Raw genomic sequence first — 25,619 nt, forward strand, 5'->3', positions numbered from 1 at the left:
TTGAAATGAAAAGATTACTTTGATGTCAAACTGCAGAGTTTTACCAATAATGTACATCAACATCAAATAAGTGGTGTGGGGAGTTTTACCCTTATGAGGCCTTTATTAGAAAGCACCAGCTGAGATCAGAATCAGAATCAGAAATACTTGATTTATTCCTGGGGAAATTCATTCATTAAAGTTGCTCCTATACACAATAATTAAGAATATCAAATAATATTGATAGAAGAAAGTAATTAATACGATATAAATACATTACAATTAAAATAATGATAATAAAAGTACAGAAGACAAAACAAGCTCTGTAGAAAATAAATGGTTGAAGTCCACGGAAATCAGGAAGAGGGCACTCTGGTGGTCTATCTGGAGTCTGGCTATGGCAGCGTTGAGAACTTTGGACGCCGTAATCGGGTTGGCAGAGGGGAGGATGTAAACAGCCACCAGTTTGACATGTGAGATCTCCCTGCGCAGACAACATGGTCGGAGGCCCACAGCGCTCTTTGTGCTCTGCCCGGACAGTCTGGAAGCCGTCGATGGAGACATTGTGGTCGGGAATATCCGGATGCAGACACGTTTCCGTGAAGCACACCATGCTACGTTCCCAAACTCCGTCTGACTCCTGGCTAGTCCTGTAGGCCCTTCCATCTTATAAGCCAGAGATCTCACGTTGCCCATGATGAGAGAGGACAGACACGGCTTCCATCTCATCTCCATAAACCTTCGTCTTCTTATACCAGCTCTCCTCCTTTGTAGCTCTATGCCTCCTCTGCCTCCATGTGTCCCAACACAACAAAAAAGAAATCAGCAGTTGGACTCGAGCGTATGAAATGAATGTATGAAAGTGTATGAAATGGGTCACATGAAAACAAGGACAACATAACAGTTCTCCAAAACTGAAGCTGAAACATGTAGGGCCCCCATCTGGCTACATTATAGATCAAAGACCCTGCCTCCTCCATTTGACCTATGGAACATGCAGTGATCGCTACACATAGAGGACAATTGGGTTGGCAGTCCAGGTATATTAACTACTGCCCAAGTGTATTCGCCAAGCGGCAACCTCTGGTCTAAAACTATGAAGCCCATGCAGAAGTGTTAGAAACTGCAATTCATCAAGAATCCGCTTGAGGCTGGCTGCAGAAACATTGGAAACCACATAGACACCAATTCATAAAAGCCGATCTTTGCAGCATTAATTAACAGCCTGGTACAAAAGACGAGTGTAGTCTGAAGAGCTCATTTCTCTATCAGCACACACTGTACGGGTGAGGTTTGTCTAACGCGACGGTTCAGAAGATATTGAGATTAGGAATTATTGCCCAAATAAGGACATGACTGACTTGACTCCCTGACGGGAACACATACAGTGGGGCAAAAAAGTTGTCAGTCAGCCACTGATTTTGCAAGTTCTCCCACTTAGAAAGATGAGAGGTCTGTAATTTTCATCAGAGGTACACTTCAACTATGAGAGACAAAATGAGAAAAAAAATCCAGGAAATCATATTTTAGGATTTTTAAAGAATTTATTTATAAATTATGGTGGAAAATAAGTATTTGGTCAATAACAAAAGTTCAACTCAATTCATTGTAACATAACCTTTGTTGGCAATGACAGAGGTCAAACGTTTCCTGTAAGTCTTCACCAGGTTTGCACACACTGTAGCTGGTATTTTGGCCCATTCCTCCATGCAGATCTCCTCTAGAGCAGGGATGTTTTGGGGCTGTTGCTGGGCAACATGGAATTTCAACTCCCTCCACAAATTTTCTATGGGGTTGAGGTCTGGAGACTGGCTAGGCCACTCCAGGACCTTGAAATGCTTTTTACGGAGCCACTGCTTCGTTGCCGGAGCGGTGTGTTTGGGATCATTGTCATGCTGGAAGACTCAGCCACGTTCCATCTTCAATGCTCTCACTGATGGAAGGAGGTTTTGGCTTAAAATCTCACGATACATGGCCCTGTTCATTTTTCCCTTAACACGGATCAGTCGTCCTGTCCCCTTTGCAGAAAAACAGCCCCAAAGCATGAGGTTTCCACCCCCATGCTTCACAGCAGGTATGGTGTTCTTGGGATGCAACTCAGCATTCTTCTTCCTCCAAACACAACGAGTTGAGTTTTAACCAAAAAGTTCTATTTTGGTTTCATCTGACCACATGATATTCTCCCAATCCTCTTCTGGATCATCCATATGCTCTCTGGCAAACTTCAGACGGGCCTGGACATGTACTGGCTTAAGCAGGGGGACACGCCTGGCGCGGCAGGATTTGAGTCCCTCTTGGTGTAGTGTGTTACTGATGGTAGCCTTTGTTACTTTGGTCCCAGCTCTCTGCAGGTCATTCATCAGGTCCCTCCGTGTAGTTCTGGGATTTTTACTCACCGTTCTCATGATCATTTTGACCCCACGGGATGAGATCTTGCGTGGGGCCCCAGATCGAGGGAGATTATCAATGGTCTTGTATGTCTTCCATTTTTCTCCCACAGTTGATTTATTCACACCAACCTGCTTGCCTATTGTAGATTCACTCTTCCCAGCCTGGTGCAGGTCCACAATTTTCTTCCTGGTGTCCTTCGACAGCTCTTTGGTCTTGGCCATGGTTGAGTTTGGAGTCTGGCTGTTTGAGGCTGTGGACAGGAGTCTTTTATACAGATAACGAGTTCAAACAGGTACCATTAATACAGGTAACGAGTGGAGGACAGAAGAGCTTCTTAAAGAAGAAGTAACAGGTCTGTGAGAGCCAGAAATCTTGCTTGTTTGTGGGTGACCAAATACTTATTTTCCACCATAATTTACAAACAAATTCTTTAAAAATCTTAGAATGTGATTTCCTGGATTTTTTTTCTCATTTTGTCTCTCATAGTTGAAGTGTACCTCTAATGAAAATTACAGACCTCTCTCATCTTTCGAAGTGGGAGAACTTGCAAAATCAGTGGCTGACTAAATACTTTTTTGCCCCACTGTAGCTGTTGGCTAGGAGGCTCAAACTCCGCCTCTTTACGTTGCACTATGCCTGGTTGTGTTCTGCATTTCCAATATGGCTGCCGCAGTCGATCGGCATCAAAACAGAGTTCAGGCACAGATGGGTGACGTCACGGATACTACGTCCATTATGTATACAGTCTATGGTATTAGCCAACTGTTTTCTCATTTCTCTTTTTTCTTACCCATATACAATCGACATCTAAGATCAGTAGACTAGTGTGACCTGTACTCTCTCTCTCTCTCTCTCTCTCTCTCTCTCTCTCTCTCTCTCTCTCTCTCTCTCTCTCTCTCTCTCTCTCTCTCTCTCTCTCTCTCTCTCTCTCTCTCTCTCTCTCTCTTTCTTTTTGATAGGGATCGGCATTTCTAGCCAAAATACTATGGGATAAACACTAGCATCTATTCAGCAAATCTTCACAATTACCCCCCCGGCAGTAACTGTAAACAGTGTTCTGTAAAATGGTGTACAGAGTGATAAATTGAAAAATAGTAAGCAGGATATTTATTTACCCTTGTGACGCTGCACTTAGAAGGTTCCCTCTACACATGCAATTAAAATGGTTTTCTTTCATTGTATTTCGGTTTCATCATGCTCATTTATATTCCAGTGTTTTTGTCAGTTTAGTAATTCGATTCTATAAAAAGGCTTGTAATACCATGACTGACAGCTCTGATGACAACTGCGGCTCATGGTGTTGTGTGCACTAGATTTGCAGAGTACAGGAGGACAGGCAATAGAAAACACAACAAAGACTAACACAGGAGTCTTTGAACTGTCTGTTTTAAACCAACACATAAATCTGTTCGGCTGTAAACTGTCTCGACTCGAGGGATATTTTCTGTTTAATCTGTTTATCAGTGTGTTAAATGTGTGTTTTGGTTAGCCTGAGGGGCAAGACGTCAAGACTCAAAACCCTAGCACGCAGGATCTGGCTCCATAACACGTCACCAGTCACGGATGTATTTCCCATCAGCTAAGAGTTGCCACGGACAACCCGATCCCACAACGTCAATTCAAATCAATCCACAGAAAGGAGTCTGGCACATTTTACTGCTGTCTGTTGACACTGGCAGAAATGTTAGTTTTTGTAGCATTCTAAATCAGTAAGCAACATGCAGGCTTTCCATCGGGGTCCAGCTCACCCTGAAGGGGTTCTTATCCACTATGACCACTTGCTCACTACGTTATCCTGGCTTTTCTGCATATTTTATGATTATGGCAGTTATACCTTGTTGCTACTTCACTGAAACCAAATAAGAGATGCAAATAAATGTTTATTTTAGCTTCTGAAATAAAGTCTTACCTCCAATAGTTAGCCTGCATGCCCCAAAAACTATTGTGTGTATGATTTTCATTTTTTTTGTCATTAAAGTTTTTATTAACTTTTCAATGTTTTACAAATAAAACAATAATGAAAAGAAAGAACAAAATGAAACAGAAATACAAAGTACTGGGATACATTGCACAGGCCAGACAGACAATCACAAACATAGGATAAAGGATACATATACAGACAGGACATCCGTTCAAAGAGATAACTAGAGACGGAAAGTGACTGGAATAATACAGTGTTACAGCAATAGTTATACAGGCGATCCTGATACTATTGGGATCTGCACAGTGTCTTGGTCAGTTTTTTATGTGAGCCCAAAAGCAGTCCCAGGAGGTGGTCCCACCTTCTGTATTACCTTTTAATCTGTTCAGCATGGATTCGTAAGATGCCGTCTCTATCATTGCATCTACCCAGTCTTTCAGTCTTGGGCTTGTGTCAGATTTCCAAAGTCTTAAAATAATTCTGGATGCAGTGATCAAACCAACCATAATGATAGAAAAAGCACTCTTTGAAACGTTCTGTATTTGAGCTCTATCACCTAGAAGACATAGATCTGGGGTCAAAGGGATCTTTGAACCGAACCATCTGCTCAGAACTCGAACAACTTTACTCCAAAAAGGTGCAACCAGAGAACACTCCCAAATACAGTGGAGGAAAGTTCCAACCTCTGTTTTGCATTTCCAACAAAGGTTGTCCTTTAACAGTTTTGTATGATTTTCATTTAAAGAAAACATTGATTCAGAATATTTTATAAAAATGAAGAGTTTTCAGCACTTCCTCAATCTTTAAAGATAAACAACATCTACAAAAGACAGCTAAATATTAACTTATTATTATTAAATGACATAACTGGGCCACACAACATTTCCATTCTAACTTGTTTTTAAACCTTCCTATGTCCAACCCAGTTCATAAACCCCCCAGTATACTTTGTTACAGTAGAAACCAGTATTACAAATCTGTTACCGGGCCGAGTTTTGAGAAGGTAGGTTAAACATGTTTTGCAACTGCAAGGAGTCATTGCTCATTAAAGTGTAAAGTTTCTGTCTTCATTAAAATTTAAATTATTTTCCCCCAGAAACCACTGCTCCATTTTTACTTTTCACTGAGCTCTGCATCTTTAGACTGCACACACCTCCACTATCTAGGACAATGCATCCTCTGGCCCTGATGTTACAGTAGGCGCCTTATAACAAGGAAACATAAGCTCTAATGCATGCACACATACTCAGTCATTTGCAGACATTTTTGCTATATTTATGAGGTTCTTCTTTGGTTTAATGTATTTTCTTGCCTCAAACCCTTACATTAACCTATTTGGTAATTGTAAAATTAAGTCTTTAGCCTCCTAAACCTTTTGGAGGAAAAAAAAGGGATTTCCAAACTGTCCTGATTTTCCTGCCCTGTAGCCAGAGGAAAATCTTTGTATGGCAACTGATTTCCCCCGGGCAGGCTTGCGTCATGATCCTTCTTTGCATGATTCACAGTATTTTCTCCATGTTGGCTGAAAGATGCAATTGCACTATATTTTGTTCATTCTGGAGAGGCTTTTTGGATCTCATTCAAACCTCCAACTGTTATGGACCCATAGTCCTACAAGGACAGGGACCATGTAAAAAACAAATCAATCAAGCAATAATTAGGAAACCTGGAAAGCTTGCAAACCCTTTAAACAAAAGAAACAGAACCTCTTAAGGCCTGAAACTCAAACTGGTCGTCACAAAAATAGACAGACAATAACACAAACACACACTCTCTCACACACAGGCAGACAACCTGCATTGTCAGCTGTGCTGCTGGTAGTGCCAACCAGACCCGTCCAAACTCTTCTGTCTGGCCGTGTGTCCAGGAATACCTGTGAGTATGTGTGGATTTAAACCTCTGTGTTTGTGTGCGCTTGCTAGTTTGCGTGTGCATTGTCCCAGTGGTAGCAGGATGCATTCCTATCCAGGAATAGATCACTGCTCGACACAAGAGCTTTATCATCTGCAGGATGTTTACTCAGAGTTGCCCATACACTCCATTAGTCTACCAGAACCCTCCATATATCACACTGGACTGTAACAACAGGAGGGCCAGTCCAGTGAAAATTAATGCAGTGCAGAATGGATGACACAACCATATTTTATTACCCAGGACAAGGCTTTGTTGTAGTTTCCTGCTTCAACAGTAAATTATGTAGATAGTATTATTTCCTATTGTACTATCATTGAGCTAATACTGAACTAATTTGCAAATTTGAATCATGAGCAGAGAGTGACATGCTCTTATTATCATTACACATGCACCACCACACTACACATTCTTAGGCAAAATTATGAGACTGTTGAAGCAGGACATACTTAAAGTTAACTCTTTAATAGAAATCCTTAAGGACCAGTCGGATTTTCCGACTGGTAATGTGGGATTACTAACACAGTATCATGTTGCACCCTATGGCTCTATAACTGTATAAGTATGGTACGTGCAAGATTTTGTACATGCATATAAATAATGAGCATAAATGTAGCTTTGAACTGAAGAGACCTCAGGTGAAAATCTCCTGAATCAGGGCAGAGCATGAAGCACAGGGAAGTGCAAAATGTGCACAGGAAGTTTGGAAACTTTGTGGCTGCAGGCAAGTGGTGCATGCTAGATGCACATTAAAAATGAGTGGAAGTACAAAGCAAAAATCAGTATCAATCTTGACATCAGAGGAGCACTGATTTAAAGTGACATCTCTCTCAATTGTCTTTACACTGAAATACCCCAGGAAACCATACAGGTGCAGCTTACAGACAAATGTTGGCAATGTTGCAGTTGCTGTGTTGTTGTTTTTTGTTATGGTGTGCATTTAGTGAATGAAACGATTAAACTAAACATTGTCTCTCTGTTTAGTTAGCAACAGAAAAACTAGATGGTTAAATTATTCATTTATATTTTGATTATCCTAAACCACAAATCCCAGTCACTCTCATGTTGCGTCTAAGTTGTAAAGTAGCTACCCGCCACTAGCCGGTGTTACAACTCTAGTTAATGGCTACTGTCGTAATGCCATAATGCTCTACTACTTGTCTGTAAACAAGCACCGATGACAGATGGCATCTCGAAGCACTTGGTTTGGCATTGTTTTGACCTAAAAAATGAAGATACATTTGTATGTCGGCTGTGACTGGTGAAACTGGCACATAAAGCCTGAGCCAGAGCAATGTGTAACCGGCACAGGCATGTAGACATCAAGTGGCAGCCTCCAGTATTAAAATATGAAGCATATGCGGAAGTGCTGAAACCTGCAGTTTATCGAGCGTCCGCTTGAGGCTAGCTGCAGAGACACCGGAAACCACATACACACCCATTCAAAAGACAATTTTACAGCAATAATAAACATGTTTACAGCCTGGTTCAAAAAACAGTTGAGGTCTGAGTAGCTAATTTCTGTATCAGCACACATTGTACGGGGGGTGAAATTTTTTATAACTTGGTATTTTGGAAGATATCAAACTTACCAGTTTTGCCCACTAAGGACATGGCTGACTTGATTGACAGGCGGGCACCCTGTTACTGTTGGTGACAAGGCTAAAGACCTGCCTCTTGACCTTACACTAGCTTGGACGAAGTTTGGTTTTGTTCAGCATTTCCAATATGGCACCTGCTGACGATTGGCCTCAAAACAGGGCTTCAGAAACAGATGGGTGACGTCACGAATACTACGTCCATTAATTATACAGTCTATGGTAGACATCCATGCAGCAAGGTGGACTGAAGGCTGGTGGTGCTCGCTCTTCTGCAGCAATGATCTGCTTCCAGTTTGAAATTGCTTACTTGCAGACTCTGTGATACTGTGTTCTGTCATTTAGCTCACTTTTTACTATTTTACTTACCTTGAGACTAGACAGCTAGCTGGAATTAAAATTTCTGTTTAAACCACTAGAAAACGATTTGCTCGTGACCACCCCAAGAAAAAAATCAACATAGTATAGCAGTTCCACTCCATTGACTGTCTAGTTGTGGACTTGTGGACTCTGTAAAGCTGTGTCAGTCAGTAGATTCTTCATAAAATATTCAGTGCATACTGTATCTTATTGACAACAATTTAGCTTGAGTAAATGCTACGTCTTCAATCCAGAGACTGGCAAAACTTCAAGTGACATCGGTTCAACGTGTGATGAAATGAGAACTGAACTGGAGATAAATGGAGGTATCTCAAAGCCGCTTTACATCTGCTGTATTTGAATTTTTAAGGAAACAGACGAATGTTAGTATAGACTAATAAACTTAACATCATTCAGTATGCTTCTTTGAATTACTGCAGTACACTTTGCAGAATGAAACCTATGCATTGAGTGCAGAAAAGTTATTTACTCCCTCGGCTCTGAGATTGCAGTATATGCACTACCATTTCATAATAAAAGTGTCCAACACAGTACTAATAGTGACATTTTGTCAAAAAAAAAAAAGGCCTTTAGATGGTTGGTGAATCCTTTGTGCCTTCAGGACTATGGGTATAATCACCACCAAACACACACACTAATGGTGTTGCAGAAACATGACACATTATTTCCTCATCCTGCCTCTCTGAAGCATTTTATCTACAACACTGTCACATTCTGTTGAAAGTTGCTCTGAAAATAGCAGGTGCGCTGTTTAGAACCGCCGAATGTGGTGACAGAGCAGGGACGATAAAGACCATCAGCTTGTAAACACACAGGATGTTTACTAATGTGCAGAACACTGTGGTCAACTGGGCGTGATGGTGTAAGCCTCTGTTTGCTTTGAAAGTACACATCTGTATATTCATAAAATAATCAAAGATACTGGTGGCAGAAAGTGGCATGTGCGAACCAAGCGGCAACCTCCGGTCTAAAAATATGAGTCCAATGTGGAAGTGTTAAAAACTGTAGTTCATCGAGGATCCGCTTGAAGCTGGCTCCGGAAGTACCGGACACCACATACACACCAATTCAAAAAAGCCGATCTTTACAGCAGAAATAAACATGTTTACAGCCTGGTACAAAAGACGAGTGTAGTCTGGATAGCTCATTTCTCGATCGGCACACACTGTGAGGGGGGTGAATTTTTTTCTAACCCTGCAATTTTAAAGATATTGAGATCGCAAGTCTTCCAATGAGAGGCACAGCTGGCTTGATTGACAGGCGGGAACACTGTAGCTGTTGGCTAGGAGGCTCAAAGCCTGCCTCTTTACGTCACAATCGCTCGACAGCAGCAATATGGCTGCCACCGCTGACTGGCCTCAAAACAGTCTATGGTGCAGACACACAAGTATGTTTTAAGTGTTTATTATGTGTGTGTTTGCTTTCTGCTATTATAGTTGTATTCTTTGAACAATAAAGTGTTCAAATCTAATTTAGATGCTGCTGATTTTTGTTTTATTTTGGCTGTTAATGGTGCAGTGTGCAGTATTTAGTGGCATTTAGCAGAACAAACTTGGTAGAAATGGAATATAATATTCATAAGTGTGTTTAAATGAGTGAATATTGAATAATAACCTGAATATATATATATATATATTTTTTTGTTCATTCAGAATTAGTCGGTTCTGTCTACGTAGGAGCAGGTCCCCTTCCACAGAGGCCGCCATCTTGCTCAGTCATGTTTCTGCAGTGGCACAGAACAGACAAACTAGTAACATACACGGTTTTGTATTTATTGGTTGGCTGCACGAAATGCAGCGGTTCCAAGATGATGAAGAAAGATGTTGGAGTGCACAAAATAATTTGTATTGGTACGTAGTTTTAGATGGTAAATGGATGATCATATACTTATCATGCTCACAGGAGCTTTTTGTCCTCCAGGCCACCATCGCTTCACTGATTGGAGGAGTGAGCAAGATATCACTAAATATTCCCATTTATACACACTGTACCTTTTAAAGCATTGGAAACTGTGTTTTTGCATTTAAGTATTAGGGTCTCTTTGACTTATATTTATTTTTTATTGATGCATGCTTTTCCTTGAACGTAGTGTGCTTTTTTTTAAGGCCTGGACCAAGCCATAAACTCACACAAATGCCTGCACACATGACCACACACTTGCAAACACCCAGCATTGGCCACGGTTCTTCCCCTCAGGCTAACCATGGAGCAGAATTTGATAAGGCAGCTTTTAAGATAATGTCTTGGAACATTAGCCTTTATAAGTAACGTCACTGCATAAAAGAGGAGCTACAAAGGCAGGTAGAGAGACACAGCTCCATAAAAACTGTGCCGCCGGAGTTTAATAACATTTTTCTCTCAAGTTTTTAACCCAACAGGGATTTTGGAATTCTCATGCCTCTGTTCTGCAGCATGAAATGTAAATGAATCCAAACAGTGCCCCAAATTCTTGCTCACACAACCACTTCTCAACAACAGCTACTGCCCTGCTACTCTGACAAAAAAAAAAAAGGGGGTAAAAAAATGAGACAATTATAATTTGTATTAACTCTGTTATATATTATAATGGTCTACTCAAATAGCAGGTAGAAATGAGAAATATAGAGACAGATTTCCAACATCAGCATCATTTCTGGTGTTTTGAATTGAAATAGCTTCGTGATATGTTCTGGCCTGTCTCACAGAAAGTGTTTTGGTTTATTCTATCATCCATCTATTCAGAATAATAATCACAGCCAATCATGATACAATTCAAGCTGGATTTAGGCTCACTCAAAAATCCGGCCCCAGTGATTGAGGTGTTTTTAAGCCTTCATCATCCAGGAAGTTGCTGTTGTCTAGGGGAAAGAAAGTTTCTGTCACTCTGAGGCAAATTGGTTTCAGGAACAGAGCCAGACTAAGAACATTTAGGAAGCATTTTAAATCTTAAAATAGCTGCAACCTTTGACGAGATCAGCCTATCCTGGACTCTTGAGATGGGGCCCTCTGCTGGCATGGAACTAAGCAGGGGAGCTTGTATGAGTGTTTTGGACTTTGCTGCGGTCTTAATAAAGGCAGTGTGGAGCTGCTGCCATATGGGCACACCACCTGCTAGGCAAGGTGCTGGTATCTGTTGTGCTGCCAATCAGGCGCCAGTCAAACTGTGACCCATATCCCTGTTTAACTATAAACAAACCGTACCATGCTGATGCAATTGCTGTTTGAGATAGACATCCACTGCTGCCATCTTTTAACACGGATAACTGCAGCTAATATAAACAGGGGGTCATAATCTCCTACAACTTAGTTGGATAGGTTTGTCTGAAGATGTAAAATGACATGCAGTGGCAGAAAAAAACTACGATCCAATCTTATTTGTGTATTCAGCTCCGCAACAACAACCACCCACCTGCTTTCCTACATCCAGGAGCTCCCCATTATGTTTGAAATGGAGCATACAGGGTGGTTTGTCCTCTTTTGATCCTGCATCATTGCTTTCTGCCTGAAGTTGGTGAGTGACGCTGGCGGCCTTAGCGCATCAATAAGCTGCTGCCTGGACTCATCTGAAGCGTGACTCACTGCCAGCAACAAAACTTTAAAGCTGCTTTCAAACTGTCAATGAGATGCAGGCGCTCAAAAAAACGAGCACAAAAAGCTCTACCAGAACCATGTTTCAAATGTTTTGATTATATTCAGTATTTCATTATCAGGTGATCCTGCTGAAATCAGGGTTAATGTCTTGATTTAAATGAGAGGATTAATTTAATGTATTGAGGCTGATTTCAAGATGAGAAGAATAACATTCTTTATTGTTTGCGTTTTTCTTTTGCTCAGATATGATTTTCTAATTAAGCCCGGTTGAAATCATACCTTGGTATTTGTCCGCAGCGTAAGTGTGGCACATCAAAAACATACAACAACAAATCTGCTTTCTATCTGTTCATTTAAATGTCACTGAGATGAAAGTCAAACGTCGTCAGATGTGGGATGTTTAATATGAGTCCCACCAACTTAGACAACATTGGATGCAGAGATGAAGGCATGCTGCATATCCAACATCTGTCCTTCTTTGCTGATGTTGACAATCTAGGAAAACCGTGCGAGCTGATGATTAGACTATGCATGAATTTTCAGTCCAGCTAGCCATGTGCGCTGCTCACAGGCTGCTGCTTATACACCAAACACAGCCTTAAGGAAAGCTCACACTGTACAAAAGAAAACATCTAAAGAAGACACAGGGGCGTGAAGAAATTGGAGGAACTGACACCTAAGAAGGAGATATGCATAAAACCGCTTCACAAGGTGTTGCTCATGACTGTGAATAATGCTGCCATCGCAGTGAGCGTGTGTACCATTGAATCCTGTTAAGGAACAGGCAATAGGATTCATGTCAGTCTTTAGTAAATAAATCAAGGCTTTGGCCCAACTGTTTTTTTTTGTTATGGAGCATTTGAAGAACACAACTTGACATTGTGATCTAATATTCACTTCCAAAAAAGTGTTTAAAAAACAAACACTGTAAGCCTTTCACCAAGATACTTTTAAGCTCATTTGAAATGTCTTATTGAATTGAAGAGCTGGTGGCACGCAGCCAGAACATGAGAGGATTTTAATTTGTTTTTATCAGTGAAAAGTGAAGTAACGATTCTCTTCTGCTCAGCACAGTGATATACCAGATAGAGGATCTGTCCTTTTTTCGTATTGCACCAGGTGGCATCTTGCTGTTAGTTTTCCCCTGAGGGTTGTGAGGATACAAGCAATAATCGCAGTTATATTTAAGGAAGACTATTTGAGGATAGATGTTAATTTTGATGTACCTTTTTTCCATATCAGACAGTACAAATGGTTACAAAGCATGGTTATACAGTAGGAACGGGCTGTTTTTTTATTCTGAGAGTATGTTGATATTAAGCAAAAATATCACTGTATTAGATTACACCTCTAAATTGTGTTATCTGGTAATGTCTGGGACTCTGGGTAAAAAAACAACAGTTATTCCATCCAACACAATACATTTTATTTTAAAACACATAATATTCGTAAAAATAGTCAACATGTATGTTAAACTAAAATAATAAAACTAATATTTGATTAATGTTATTCTTATATGGTGTCTTTTTTCTTTAAGCATCCTGCATAGTGGCTGCCTGCCAGCAAGGTCTACAACTTGCAGTTCCTGTGCAGTGATGTAGCGCTTTGTAAACAAAACAAACAAACAAACAAACAAACAAACATGTACTTTATTAATCCCTATGTGGGAAATTCAAGTTATACACTGGTGTTATTTGAACATGCTACACACACATAGCTTCTTTGATACATACATTCATGTTACTTTGGAGAGATGTCAGGGTCAGGAGGCTGCCATCAACCAGCGCTACCAGAGCAGTAGGGGGTGCTCAAGGGCACCTCGGCAGTGCCCAGGCAAGGACAGGTCCAATTGCCGAATTTGGTCAATACCAGGACTTGAGCTGATGACCCTCTGGTTACCAAGCCAAGTTGCTATGGACTAAGCTAGTACCGTCTGTTTTCGCTGATGGTAAACATGCCTTTATTTGAGTGAAACCCATCAATCGGTCAGCCTTATCAGTGTAGCAATGTTAACTTCCCCCTAAATGATAACATGTTTTTCCCAACCCAAATGGCAGCATATTAAATATAAAACAGATACTGGCTAGTGTTTGATATAAATTATGTTAGAAGATTACAGTTAACTGTTGCTTCTGATATGAATTTCAGTCATGTTCTGAAATCTATAGCATAACCCAATGTATAAATGTGTTTCACCAGTTAATCCATCCAAAAATCCATCTTAAACAAATTACTGGCTAAGATAACCATGTTTATTACAGTGTAATGTGCTGGGAATAATGGATGCTATTATTATTATTGTAGAGGCCAAGCCAAAGCTTTAAGCCACTGAGGCGCTGCACCTGGAATACCTATCTGACGCGCTTGGGTTACCGTGATTGATGAATGAAAGTCTGAGTCATATTTCCCAGTTGAACTCTTGGTCCGTTTATTTTCGTGATATAAGCTCCCGAAGTGTCCAAAAACATGACATTTCATAGACAAACATACACGCATAACTCCCGCAGCACCATGCTGCTTGAGCGGTCAAAAACTGTATAACCATCCGGGCGGAACACCTGACCACACAACAAAGGTTCCTACCTAAATAGACAATGACCCCCGTACAACCTTAATTACGCACACAGGTCACACACATTCATTCATAATCTGCCGTTACAATTATTATTATTATTATATAGTTGTAATTGATCAAATTCAAGAGACAACAATGATGTATTAAACGATATCAGCATTGTATATGGGCCGTTGTCCAACCTGCTCTCTAATTACTGGCATTGGTCGTTAAAAACCTGACATCGGTCGAACATTATCCTTGATTTGTCTCTGTTCCTGTCTCTATTGCTGCACAAATTGAAGATTCCCATCTTTTGCTTACACATTTCACACAGAACAGTCAGGTAGAGATACAGTGTAAGATTTCTGCCCTGAGCTAGTTGTGTAATTTTTCATTTTAATGCATTTTATGATTGCTTAACAGAAAAATAAACCAGTTAAACAGAACAATGGAAACTAACAGCCTGCTTTTTTGTGCTTTTAAGGGCTTCTCATTGAGCATTTATGGAGGAGAAATGTAAAAGTCCTAATGTAACCGAGGGTGTGACAATAATCTATCACACAAGGGAACATTTCCTCACACACAATGAGATCTTCTCTCTCTACTGCTCTGAATCTGAAAGGTCAGAGGATGAGAGCCATTTTTTTACTGCAATGAGCTTTGCAACTCTCTGCTTCTTGCTATTTCCATCTAGACTTATGAATCCATTCTTTATTGTCTATAATAAGATTTGCCCGCTCTCCCCTATTGCATTACTTTCTGTTCCTGTCTGCTTTGTAAGACGACTAAAGGCTGATAGGGCGTTATCAGACCTAAGCTGAGCCGGGGACAATTATTCAGCCATTAGACCAAGCAGGGAGTTTGATTAGCTGCATCGTCAGACATCTGCCACCCCACCTGCACCCCAAGGTCCAAATAACCTCAGCTGTAACACATTATATGACAGAGGACAGCTTTGTGGTATGTATACTTATACTTAAGGTCATTTCAGGACTTTACTATTGTTATTAGTACGTATGTATGGTTTAAATTATATGCTTGCAAATGTTCTTTAGTGTTAAACAAGTACATTGATAGAAACTGCATTTTCAGTTATTCACACAATCTGAAGTCAGTTTCTGTCTGTTTTTTGGTGCTGTTTTTGCCTTTTGAAAATGAAACAATATATTATTGATGTGGTGACCACAATTTTGGACTCTCAAGCGTTTTTTAATACAAGCACCTAAACTAAGTACATTCTAAAACAGAACACATAATAACATATTACTTGTTTTTTTTTTATGTAAGCATGTACTTAAAAAAGTATGTCACTGCAATAATGTTCTTTTTGAGAACTTACTTGATGACCTCAACAACTTATTTTATTGTATAGTGTTGAAACATTTTGCAGTTTGTATTTTTCATACAGAATAACTATTGAAAATGATGATGAGTGTAACTGAAGTTAGTTTTGTGCTGCCTTCTACATCTTTCTGGGTGAGGTTATGAATCTTTTTTTTTTTTTAAGTTATATTTTTGGCCTTTTTGCCTTTATTTTATAGGACAGGTGGAGAGAGACAGGAAATGTGGGGAGTAGAGAGTGGGGGAAGACATGCAGGAAATGGTCGACCGGCCGGGAATCGAACCGGCGACCCCTGCGACGAGGACTGTAGCCTCTATATGTGGGGCGCTTAGACCGCTAGGCCACCAGCGCCCCGAGGTTATGAATCTTGACATCCTGATTTAGTCTGGAAAACATGCATCAAACTATGGTGATCTATTTGGCAATATGATGTAACTCTGAGGTAAAAAAAACATCAAATTAACTTGAATTAAAACTGCTTCCCGCAGCAAGATATCAAGCAAAATGACTTATCATGTTGAAGAAGGAAAGGGAAGTTATGAGACTTTAAGTAAAGCAATACTTACAAAAAGAAAGAAGTCACAACGGCTTGTTAAAGTTTTACAGGATGTGCAATAAACCTTCAAAATCATTGAAGTGCATGTTTTGGGGGCATCTATAGGACTCTACAGATGAGCTAACTAGCTCATTCACCAATCGGAAATTCAGCTGCTCAAGCAATTTTCCAGAAGCTCCTCATCTCTCCCTGTAATGATCTGCCTGACTGAGAGTAAAGAATCTGCACTAAAGATTACTTATGTATGTCCTTAAATCTCTCCCCTGACTCTCTGGCTGACTGACTGGCTTATATGCCAAATGTTTGATGAGTTCATTAGAGTCAGCTTTTCCCAAAGACAATAAACACAGCCTCTGTTATGAAGAGACTGTACTGATGCATTTCTATAATTAAGCAGCAAATTAGCAAGCAGCAAATAGCCAAGGAGGGTGAAGAGGACAGATGGCGGGGTTGCCACCCGTGCTGATGCTATCCGAGTGTGTGTGTGAGCATGAGGCTGAAAATAGACAGATCAATAAAAAGACTGAAAGAGGCAGAGGACAAAAACACTTAACAGGAGAGTGAAAGGAAACGGCACTAAGGGCGTAGTAGAAGAGGGTGTGTGAGATTGACATTGAGGACTTGGGCAAAGTAAACAGAAGTATGCACACTACAGTTACCTTTTTACTATGGGAATTTAATTTGCTTACTTTTTAATTGCCAGTGGAGCACATTTATATCATGTAACAACACCACTGAGACACAACAGAAGTGCACTCTTCAAGTGCCTCCCAAGAGCCCCATTGAACCACTTAAAAAGTTTCTAAAAAAAACAACTTGCAAGGTTCAGAGACAATGAGCTTTTCCCCCAAATGAATCAATAACATGTCCTGTGCTGAAGAAGCAGGAGTAACCACTTTGTCCACTCTGTTGCAACAAATCTCAACACTAGGGATGTAAGGATACACCCAACCCAATTTCGATTTGAATCCTGATTTTTGGTTCTTGATACGATTCACTCACGATTCTCTAACGATTTACAAGAAAACTGGATTTAACTCAAAATTTAAATAACTATTATTGTATTTCAGTTCTCAGATATGGTGAGATGCAATATATATTTTTTCTCTTCTATTTCTTTGTAAACAAAGTAATCCTTTTTCATTTTTATGGTGTTTTGTAACTCAAATAAAACCACTGCACACTAAAATCACTTTACAAAAATACCTTGTTGCATACTTTAGAACAATTATAAAGAAATGGAAAGTGAACAAATCCCAAATTAGTAGTATTAAATAGTATTAAATATTAAAACAAATAAGGTAAATCTCTTTGAATTAGGGATGTAAATTTCAAGTATTTTCCTTGATTGATCTTTGGAAATGTTAACGATCAATTATCATTTAATCATTAAAAAAACATGAACGTTTTCCATGTCAAAAATAATACCAAATGCGTTTTTTCCCCCTAAATCAAATTTTCCTTCACGACACAATGTATATTACTGACGGTATTAAACAGCTACGTATCATATTGAGGTGTTCAAAATGTTAAACACGCAGAATATCAACGTGAGCAGCAGGCTTATAAATAACCTCAGCGGACGCATGGTCATATATGAAGACTCAAACTACAGCATGTGGGTGTACTGTACTGCAACAGGACAACTGAACAGAATCATATTTTGGACTCACAGTGTCCAGTTTTCTGTCTACTCGTTCTTATTGAAAAAAATAAGCATTTAAACGTGGTAAGGTGTCAGCCGGGAGCGCAACCAAGTCAGAATCAGTCCAGCAGCGGAGAAAAAAAGTGCTCGTGGAGACCTGTCACTCAGCTGCAGCCCCCAGCTGAGCGTCTCCGCTGTGTGCAGTCAGCTGATTCTGAAACATGCTTTAAACTTAAAACACCTCCACTCAGCAAGTGACGAGAGAGCAGCGCAAGAGACTTAATGATATCAAACAAGTGGAGTATAATGCAGAAAGTGCCTTCTACTGTTTAAAAATAATATCCTGATACAAATTTTGTTGAATCGATTTTAATCCACACTTATTTGTATCGATTTTTTGTCGTCTTGTGATATATCCTTACATCCCTACTCAACACATCTATTAAGCATGTATGATGCCACCACCTGTGACATCACCTGCTACTATGTGGACTGGCATGAATCATTAAGATGGGATCAGTGGTGGGATCACTTTTATTTTTAAGGGCCAGGGGTTACCATGGTGAGATAGGATCCCAGTGTGTCAGTGTGCCAGTTCCCCCGGCAGCCTAAGTCTATAGCAGCATAACTAAGAGCTGGTCCAAGCCTGAGCCAGCTCTAACTATAAGCTTTATCTAAAAGGAAAGTTTTAAGCCTAATCTTAAAATTAGAGAGGGTGACTTTTGCTGCTAGAAAGAACATTCTACTCTTCTGGATCAAGAATGTTGCTCCAACAAAAAAATCATGGCACAACATTGTTATGGACTGCATTCCTAGTGAATACATCACATGCATGCTCCACTCCAAAATAGATGCTTTCTATAAGGTCTGGGACCCTTACTTGCAGCATATTGGGCCCACGCTGTCATCCTCTTTGCTTCGTGGATTTCCCAGATCAGCCTAGCCTGTCTTTGTGACTTTGTTTTAAGTGCTCACTACTTAACAAACACCTTCTAGCCTTGCTATGTTTGTATGCTCTGTATTGATTGTCATCTGGAAGCTGCCCTGTCTTGCTGCAGGAGATTGAAAGGGGCTGGATGGAGAATGTGCCAACTGTCACTTATTTTTATTTTCATAATTATTTTCTATTTACTGTACCCACATGACCACATTCTGTTGTTTTTTTTCTCTTTTCTGTCGTGTCTGAGCAGTTCAGTGTGTTTTGCGTTTTGAGAAAATGCAATAAAAATATTTGTCAAAAAAAAATAATAATAATAATAATTAGAGAGGGTGTCTGCCTCCGGGACCCTGACTAGTAGATGACTACTTTTAGAGACCTTAGGTTAGAAAAGCAAGCCTGCATGCTGGGAGCGTAGCGTTCTAGATGAAAAGAAACAGATTTACTTACACTGTTGTGATATGACACAAACCCAAACATCTACTGTCCAAAATCTCATACGCTGTTTTCACTCATGTTGCCATGGTGAACTGTTCCAGCAGTGCTTTTTATCTGGCCTGTTTGGAGCCTTGAGGAACAAAGTGTGATAAAGACAGACTGCTAATGGTCCTATCCCTCAGCAACATGCTTCCTCACAGCTTGGACTGTATCAACTTATCTGGGAACACTGAAGACTGAGACTACTCGGAACAGAACTGACTAAAGCTTTATTTTAGGGACAAACAATGAAGGGGAACGTGTAGGTGTGTAAATTATCCTTTACATCAGAGGTTCACATCAGAGGTATCTCCTTAAAAAACATTGTTATCTATGTTTTAATGAGCACACAAACTCACACTTGCACACATATTAGCATTATGGCTGTGACCTTTCCTGATAACACTCTGTTAGCTATCTCCTGACCTTGCTGCGTCAATGGTTTGTCCGCTAGCTGTTTTTTTTTCTCACCTAATGGATCCCTTAATGCCATCATCCTTCAGTGGGAGAGAGAGAGAGAGAACACAACAAAAGAGGGAACACAGTGTGTGAAAGAGAGAGAGCAAGAGCGCTATTGAAGGGGGGGGGGTCGAAAAAATCTGAAATGAGAGGATGACCGTCACCACTGATGTCATCATGAAAGTTAAAGCTGCATTTAAGATTCATCTAAGAAAAACTACAAATAAAGCAGCTGTCTCAATTCCTCTATGAAATCTAACACAAGCTGGAACAACTTTGCGGCTGATACGATCATATGGGGTCTTGACTTTTAGAGATTTTCCTTTTATTCTTAAAATTGAGTATGTAAAATAAATCAATAGCTGTAGAAGAGATATAACAACATGGACTACATTGTGATAAGGTCTTGACTTGGCTCTACCAGTAAGCTTGTGACCTCAGTGATCACGTATCAGTGCTCAAACAATGAGGGCGGTCAGAGGTGTAAAAGCCTTAATTCTGATTGGATGAAGTTTAATTAGTGTCTTAACCTATTGATTGTGAAGCTGACGATATGTAAAGAGAGAGCAGAGAGAAATTTACAAGGTTCCTTTGCTGCTTTGTTTTCTGCTTTTTCTTTGTTTTTCCTGTAATGCAACCTGAAAAGTTAAGTAACAAAAAATATAAAGAAAAAAAAAAACACACTTGTTTCCCTTTGACAGCCACTTTCACTAAATTCTACTTATGTTTATGTAACCTTAAAATAGAGCCTCGAGAAGGGGTACATCTTAAAACACTGGCCTGTAGGGATAACTGAGCTTTTGCAAATAACGTCATAAGCTTGCATGCAATTTTGGGTGAGTGTGGCCATTTGGACAAAATCTTCCTTTTGTTTAGTGGTCTACACTGGAACAGAGCTATTTTTGAAAACAAAATGCTGTGTGCTTCTTTGTGGAAATGTCAAATATTAGCAAAGTTAGCAGTCTGACCAGGTGTATCACAGCACTTTTATGCACTTTTATAAAACAACCTGCAATCTGTGTTTTGTTTTCTATAAAACCTGGACCAAAAAGTACTTCAACTGTTTTTAGAGTCTGCCATTGGATAACAAGAAGAGGGTGTTGAAAACATGCATGAGCATGTAGAACAGTAGGAGCATTTTTAGAGAACCACCTCCAGGGAAATCTATGAGTTCCTACCTGGGGAAATTACCTGCAGATGATGGGTGTCTATTCTTTTCATAAAGGCTGTAGATGCATAAGCATGTGAAGCCAACCGTATGAAAATGGAAATGTCAGAAGATACACAGAAAAGATGAAAAAGATTTGATGGAAGTGATGGACTGCCCCTGCTGACGCCTTGTCACAGCGAAGCAAACAGAGAAACTGAGGGAGGTTTGTGTACAAGTGGATGTTGGAAAAAGGAGACTTGGGAGACAGAGAGTAGGAAATTCAATTTGATCGTAATCGGATGTACACATTGTACTGTTTGTGAGTTAAATTAGATTTTAGATTTGTTTTTTTTTCTGTCCCTCCATCCAAGCCCTTACAGTATTAGAGCGGGGGATTTATCTGGAAAGATCTATGGCTGTGTCTGATTGAAGAATCGTGCTGTGGGAATAGTGGGCAGATGGTAATCTATCAAGCAGACAACAAAATGTTTTATTTCATGTTCTGTCGCCGAGGCACTGAAGAACAAACAGCTCATTTTACCCTCAATTATAAAACCTTTGCTTCATGGGCCTGCTGTTCTCTGTTATAGGCTTAAGACGTCTGAGAAACAAGTTTTTACTTTTGAGAAAGCAGAACGGTCCAATATTTCTCTCATGTCATTAAACGAAACCTTACTCTAAACCTTACTCTGCCCAATGCCTTTTTACTTTGCACAGTACACATTATTTCTCTGGAATTTCCAATTAACGGTGAGAAATTAATAATTCTAAGTGTATCGCGTTTTTTCCAAACAAAGAGCACAAAAACTCTCAAAAGACCAAAAAAACACAATTACTTACGTACAGTATCTCTGAAAAACACACATCAGCTCACTCTACGGCAACACATTAGATCTTTTATAATGGAAACAAGTGAAAGGAGTTGTCAAGCAAATCAGTTAAAGTATGTCTGGAGAATTTATAAGCAGAAATATTTTCTGTTAATGACACAGCTGACGTGCCCCTGAATCGCTCGCAGCCCAGACCCAGAAGATTACGAGTCATTTTTGGAAAGTAAGGAGTTGAAAGTTACCAATTACCCAGCTTATGTACAGCCCTGTATAGGTACAATTTTTAAATCAATTGTAGGAGGTAAACGGTCATCTTTGCAGGGCAGAAAAAAAATTAAGTGATGTGATGAGAGTCTTAGTTGTTAACAATCTGGCTTCAGAGTTATACACAGTCTGACATTTTGCTACATATGATGCAGGCAAAGAGTTACAATAGCCATACAAAAGTCTCTAAACTTGGACTTTTTCCTCAGTATGGAGTAAGCCTTATGTTGTGCACTGTTTGAGCATCATTAAACTATAAGCCACTGGTAGTTTTACACAATTCCACTGATGGGTGGATACAGTGGATACAACAAAAACATATTCCTGTCAAAGGAAATCCAACATTTACAGAGACAAGGAAGGACCACAAGTTGTCAAATTGTTCAATACATTGATACATTTCACTTTCCTGTGCTTTAAAAACTTACAATATCATTACTTTTTCTTCAATAGTTTTGTAAAGCACTAAAGCCCATGAAATAGAATAAAGAGCTTCTCACTCATATTGTGAACTTGAAGCTGCTGCGAGCCTCTGAAATCAAGCAACATAGATACAAAAAAAAAGATGACATTTTTTCTGATAGTGTCACAGCATGTACTGTACGCTCTAAAATTCTTGCAAACACATCCACAAATGTGCTGCAGGAAGGATTTGGTTTGCCTGCTGCTGACATCTAATGTCTTCCTGCCTGCCTGCTGTGTGTCTCTTTGCTCTACCTTCTGTCACTGCCACTACACTGATAACTCTCCTCATTCAAAGGTCAGCAAATAATTATGCTTGACAGGTCCTTTACCCCCTTATGAAGACACTCCCGTTAGGTTTATGTTTATTGCAGGCAAATGGAGCAGAGGAGAAATTGTGTACTGGTCTTGTATCTAAGTTGAAAATTCTAGCAACGTGACAACCCTAGTGAGGACACAGACTTCTTCTTTCTGCTTTCAGGTTTGATGAATTGCATGTCAAACCACCAAATCCTCTGAGTAAATTTGGCTACACTGAGAGCATCTTTCCACATTAGCTCTGATTGCTCTGTTTTTGAATTCGAGCACAGTGTTTATGAAAATAATGTTTCACTCAAGCTTTTTTAACTTTGTTTCTACTTTGCAAAGTAGGCCATGTGGAAGCACAAATCTAACCTTTACAGTCCTCTCTGTTTCTGGTCGGCCTGCTGTTCTACCTGTGTGGAAGAAAAAAACAGAATTCTGTCACTCTTACTGAGTCCAAGGGTAGTGAGGACGAATCACCCGCTGTAAACCTCGGCCATGCACTCTGCTCACTGTTCCCTGTCTAAATTCAAATCAAGAGCCAAAAGCTGGGGAAGATGTGTTGGGGCGGAGAGTATGGGGGGAGGAGTTGGGCAGCCAGAGTGTGGCGACGATATTTTTATGTAGAAAAATGAAAATGATCTTTTTTATCTTTTCACCCACTAACATCTTTTCCTTTCCTTGTTCCCTTTGTCGTTCTGCTTGTAGTTGTTTTGCTGCATCTCTCTATCTCTGTCTTACATGCACACACACACCAGCTCCTAAATAGCCACTCTATTAAGCAGTTTCCTACTGTTGTGCGACCCTGGCTGTGTGAATGCTCCCCTTCCTCACATGTGTCAGATGGTTTCGTCACACTGTTGGATTCATTTTCATTTACCATGGTTGAAGGCTTCATTTCAGAGGAATTTCCACTCTGTTATTTGCCCTGGAGTCACTCGTTCAGCTTTCATGGCATAGCAATAATTTTTTAATCACTGAAACACCAAAGGGACATTTCCAACCTCTTAACAGCCCTGACTAAGGTGTTTCTGGCTTATTCGGCTTAATAGAAAAGCTTTTGTTGTTATTACTTTTTAATACAAAGATGTATGTGTTTACCTGCAGAGGTGATGCAATTTTACGCAATGAGTAGTTTAACCTCAGCTACCCAGTACCCAGTGAATCTCCTGTCCTCCTTCCTTTGCCTTTAAATTTTCTCAAATGGATGTCAGCATAAACTCAGATTTTCTTATCTGTCTATAGCTCTTACACAACAACTCAGTAAGCATAAATTGAGGCCAGTCAGAGACGAATTTAAAGACCTCTGTGCTGTGAGACTAAAACAAACACAGATGTCAGACTTCAAAGCTCGATGCAAAAGCACAGTGCTGGAATAAGTGAGCGGGGTTTTGAATGACTCCACTCTTCACTTGTTTGAGATGCACTCACCCAATGAGGGGATCATCTTATTTTTTGAAAGACCTGACACGACCTCATTTTTCAGCAGCAGACCCCCATTCACAGAGTCATGCTCGGCAACTTTTGAACCATATTTGTTGCAATGAAAGAGGCTGTCCTCTCCCCATTAGACTGTGAGTCATCTTCAGATTTTTTCAGCCTCAGCAGACTATAAGCACGACTAAAATCAGTGTCCACAGCAGCACATACAAATTTTGTTTATGAAAAATCTGGCCTTATTTGCAGCTATTTTACATTCTGGCCCTGATGCCTTTATCAAATGGCAGTGGAGCAGTTGCCACGCAGAGATGCTGTGCAGTCTTTACTGGAACAAAGGGCTAATGACTTCTGCTCCACCACCCCACCACACCATGTCAGGGGCACAGCACCAAACAGCAGGGCAGGCATTACACTAGAAAGTTGGAGCAGCATGAATACGACTTAAATAACTTTGTTTTGAGTCCGGATATTGTTCTCTTTCCAGTTCTCGTGCGGTTTTATCCAATTACAGTGCCAAGAATGTGTCGTGCAGAGGGATCGAGGGAGAGAGAGATCTGCATCAATTATGTTTTTCTTCTGTTCCGTGTCTTATTGTGCAGAAATGTCTACCTGCCTCACTGCATGTATAACAAACTATATGTATAAACCTGAAATTTGGCAGGATAAATGATGTGGATTGTATTTGGCTCAGTAACTTGAGTGCCTTCTCAAAGTGCTTTTTGTACAATAAGTCAATGTAAAGTGGAACAACACCTCCAACAGCTTTTTTTTGATAGAGAGGAGATTGGACTCAAAATTCCCGGAAGCTTCAAGGCCTACAAGCACCTTTCAATGCTGCTGTGAAATATGAAAGTATCATGTAATCTTAACCACATTTTCATGGATGCAGGACATATATCAGGCCAATAGGTTATCGGGCTGATGAAGGGAATATTACAGTATATCATTTATTATTCTGATAGTACAACCAATAAAAGTTGCTTTCTTTCACGTATTAACAAGTCTAGACATTCATACCCAGAAGGTAGTAGTATGCTATCCGCCAATAAATGCAGAGGAAGAACAAGGGTGGCTGCTACAAACTGGCAAAAAACTCAACATAGCATCACTTGTGTGGATGTGTATCCCTGCTTCAGGGGAGAATTGCATGATTGCAACTTGCATAACATGTACGCCAAGTATTTCAAGAGGAGAAAGAAAGTCCTCAAGCTCTAACACAAATTTTATAAGTCACCTGAAAAGGCATCAATGCAAAGAAGATGTAGTTCTGATTCAACAGGCATTTCAAGAACTACAGAAAGTTTACCAGAGAAACCCAAAGCTGAAGCAGTTCATGGTGAAATCAATGAATTTACAGCACTTGATGGCCCACCTTTTTCCAAGGTAGAAGATCAAGGATTTGGCTAGCTAAAGGTGTATTAAAGCAGCTACTTTACTTACCAGATC

General features: G+C 40.0%; 1 protein-coding gene across 2 annotated transcripts in view; it reads left to right on the plus strand.

The window, feature by feature from the left end:
- Positions 1 to 25,619, plus strand: part of clstn2 (calsyntenin 2) — a 209,173-nt gene that overhangs the window by 40,187 nt on the left and 143,367 nt on the right. Inside the window, exon 2 of one of the 2 annotated variants that reach the window (XM_034703752.1) lies at positions 6,077 to 6,166. The exons of the other annotated variant lie outside the window; for it this stretch is intronic. Coding sequence (XP_034559643.1) covers positions 6,077 to 6,166 — 90 coding nt within the window. The remainder of the gene's footprint in view (positions 1 to 6,076; positions 6,167 to 25,619) is intronic. 2 annotated transcript variants of the gene reach the window in all.

The sequence above is a fragment of the Notolabrus celidotus genome, chromosome 15, assembly GCF_009762535.1.
Source record: "Notolabrus celidotus isolate fNotCel1 chromosome 15, fNotCel1.pri, whole genome shotgun sequence".
In the NCBI taxonomy this organism is placed as follows: Eukaryota; Metazoa; Chordata; class Actinopteri; order Labriformes; family Labridae; genus Notolabrus; species Notolabrus celidotus.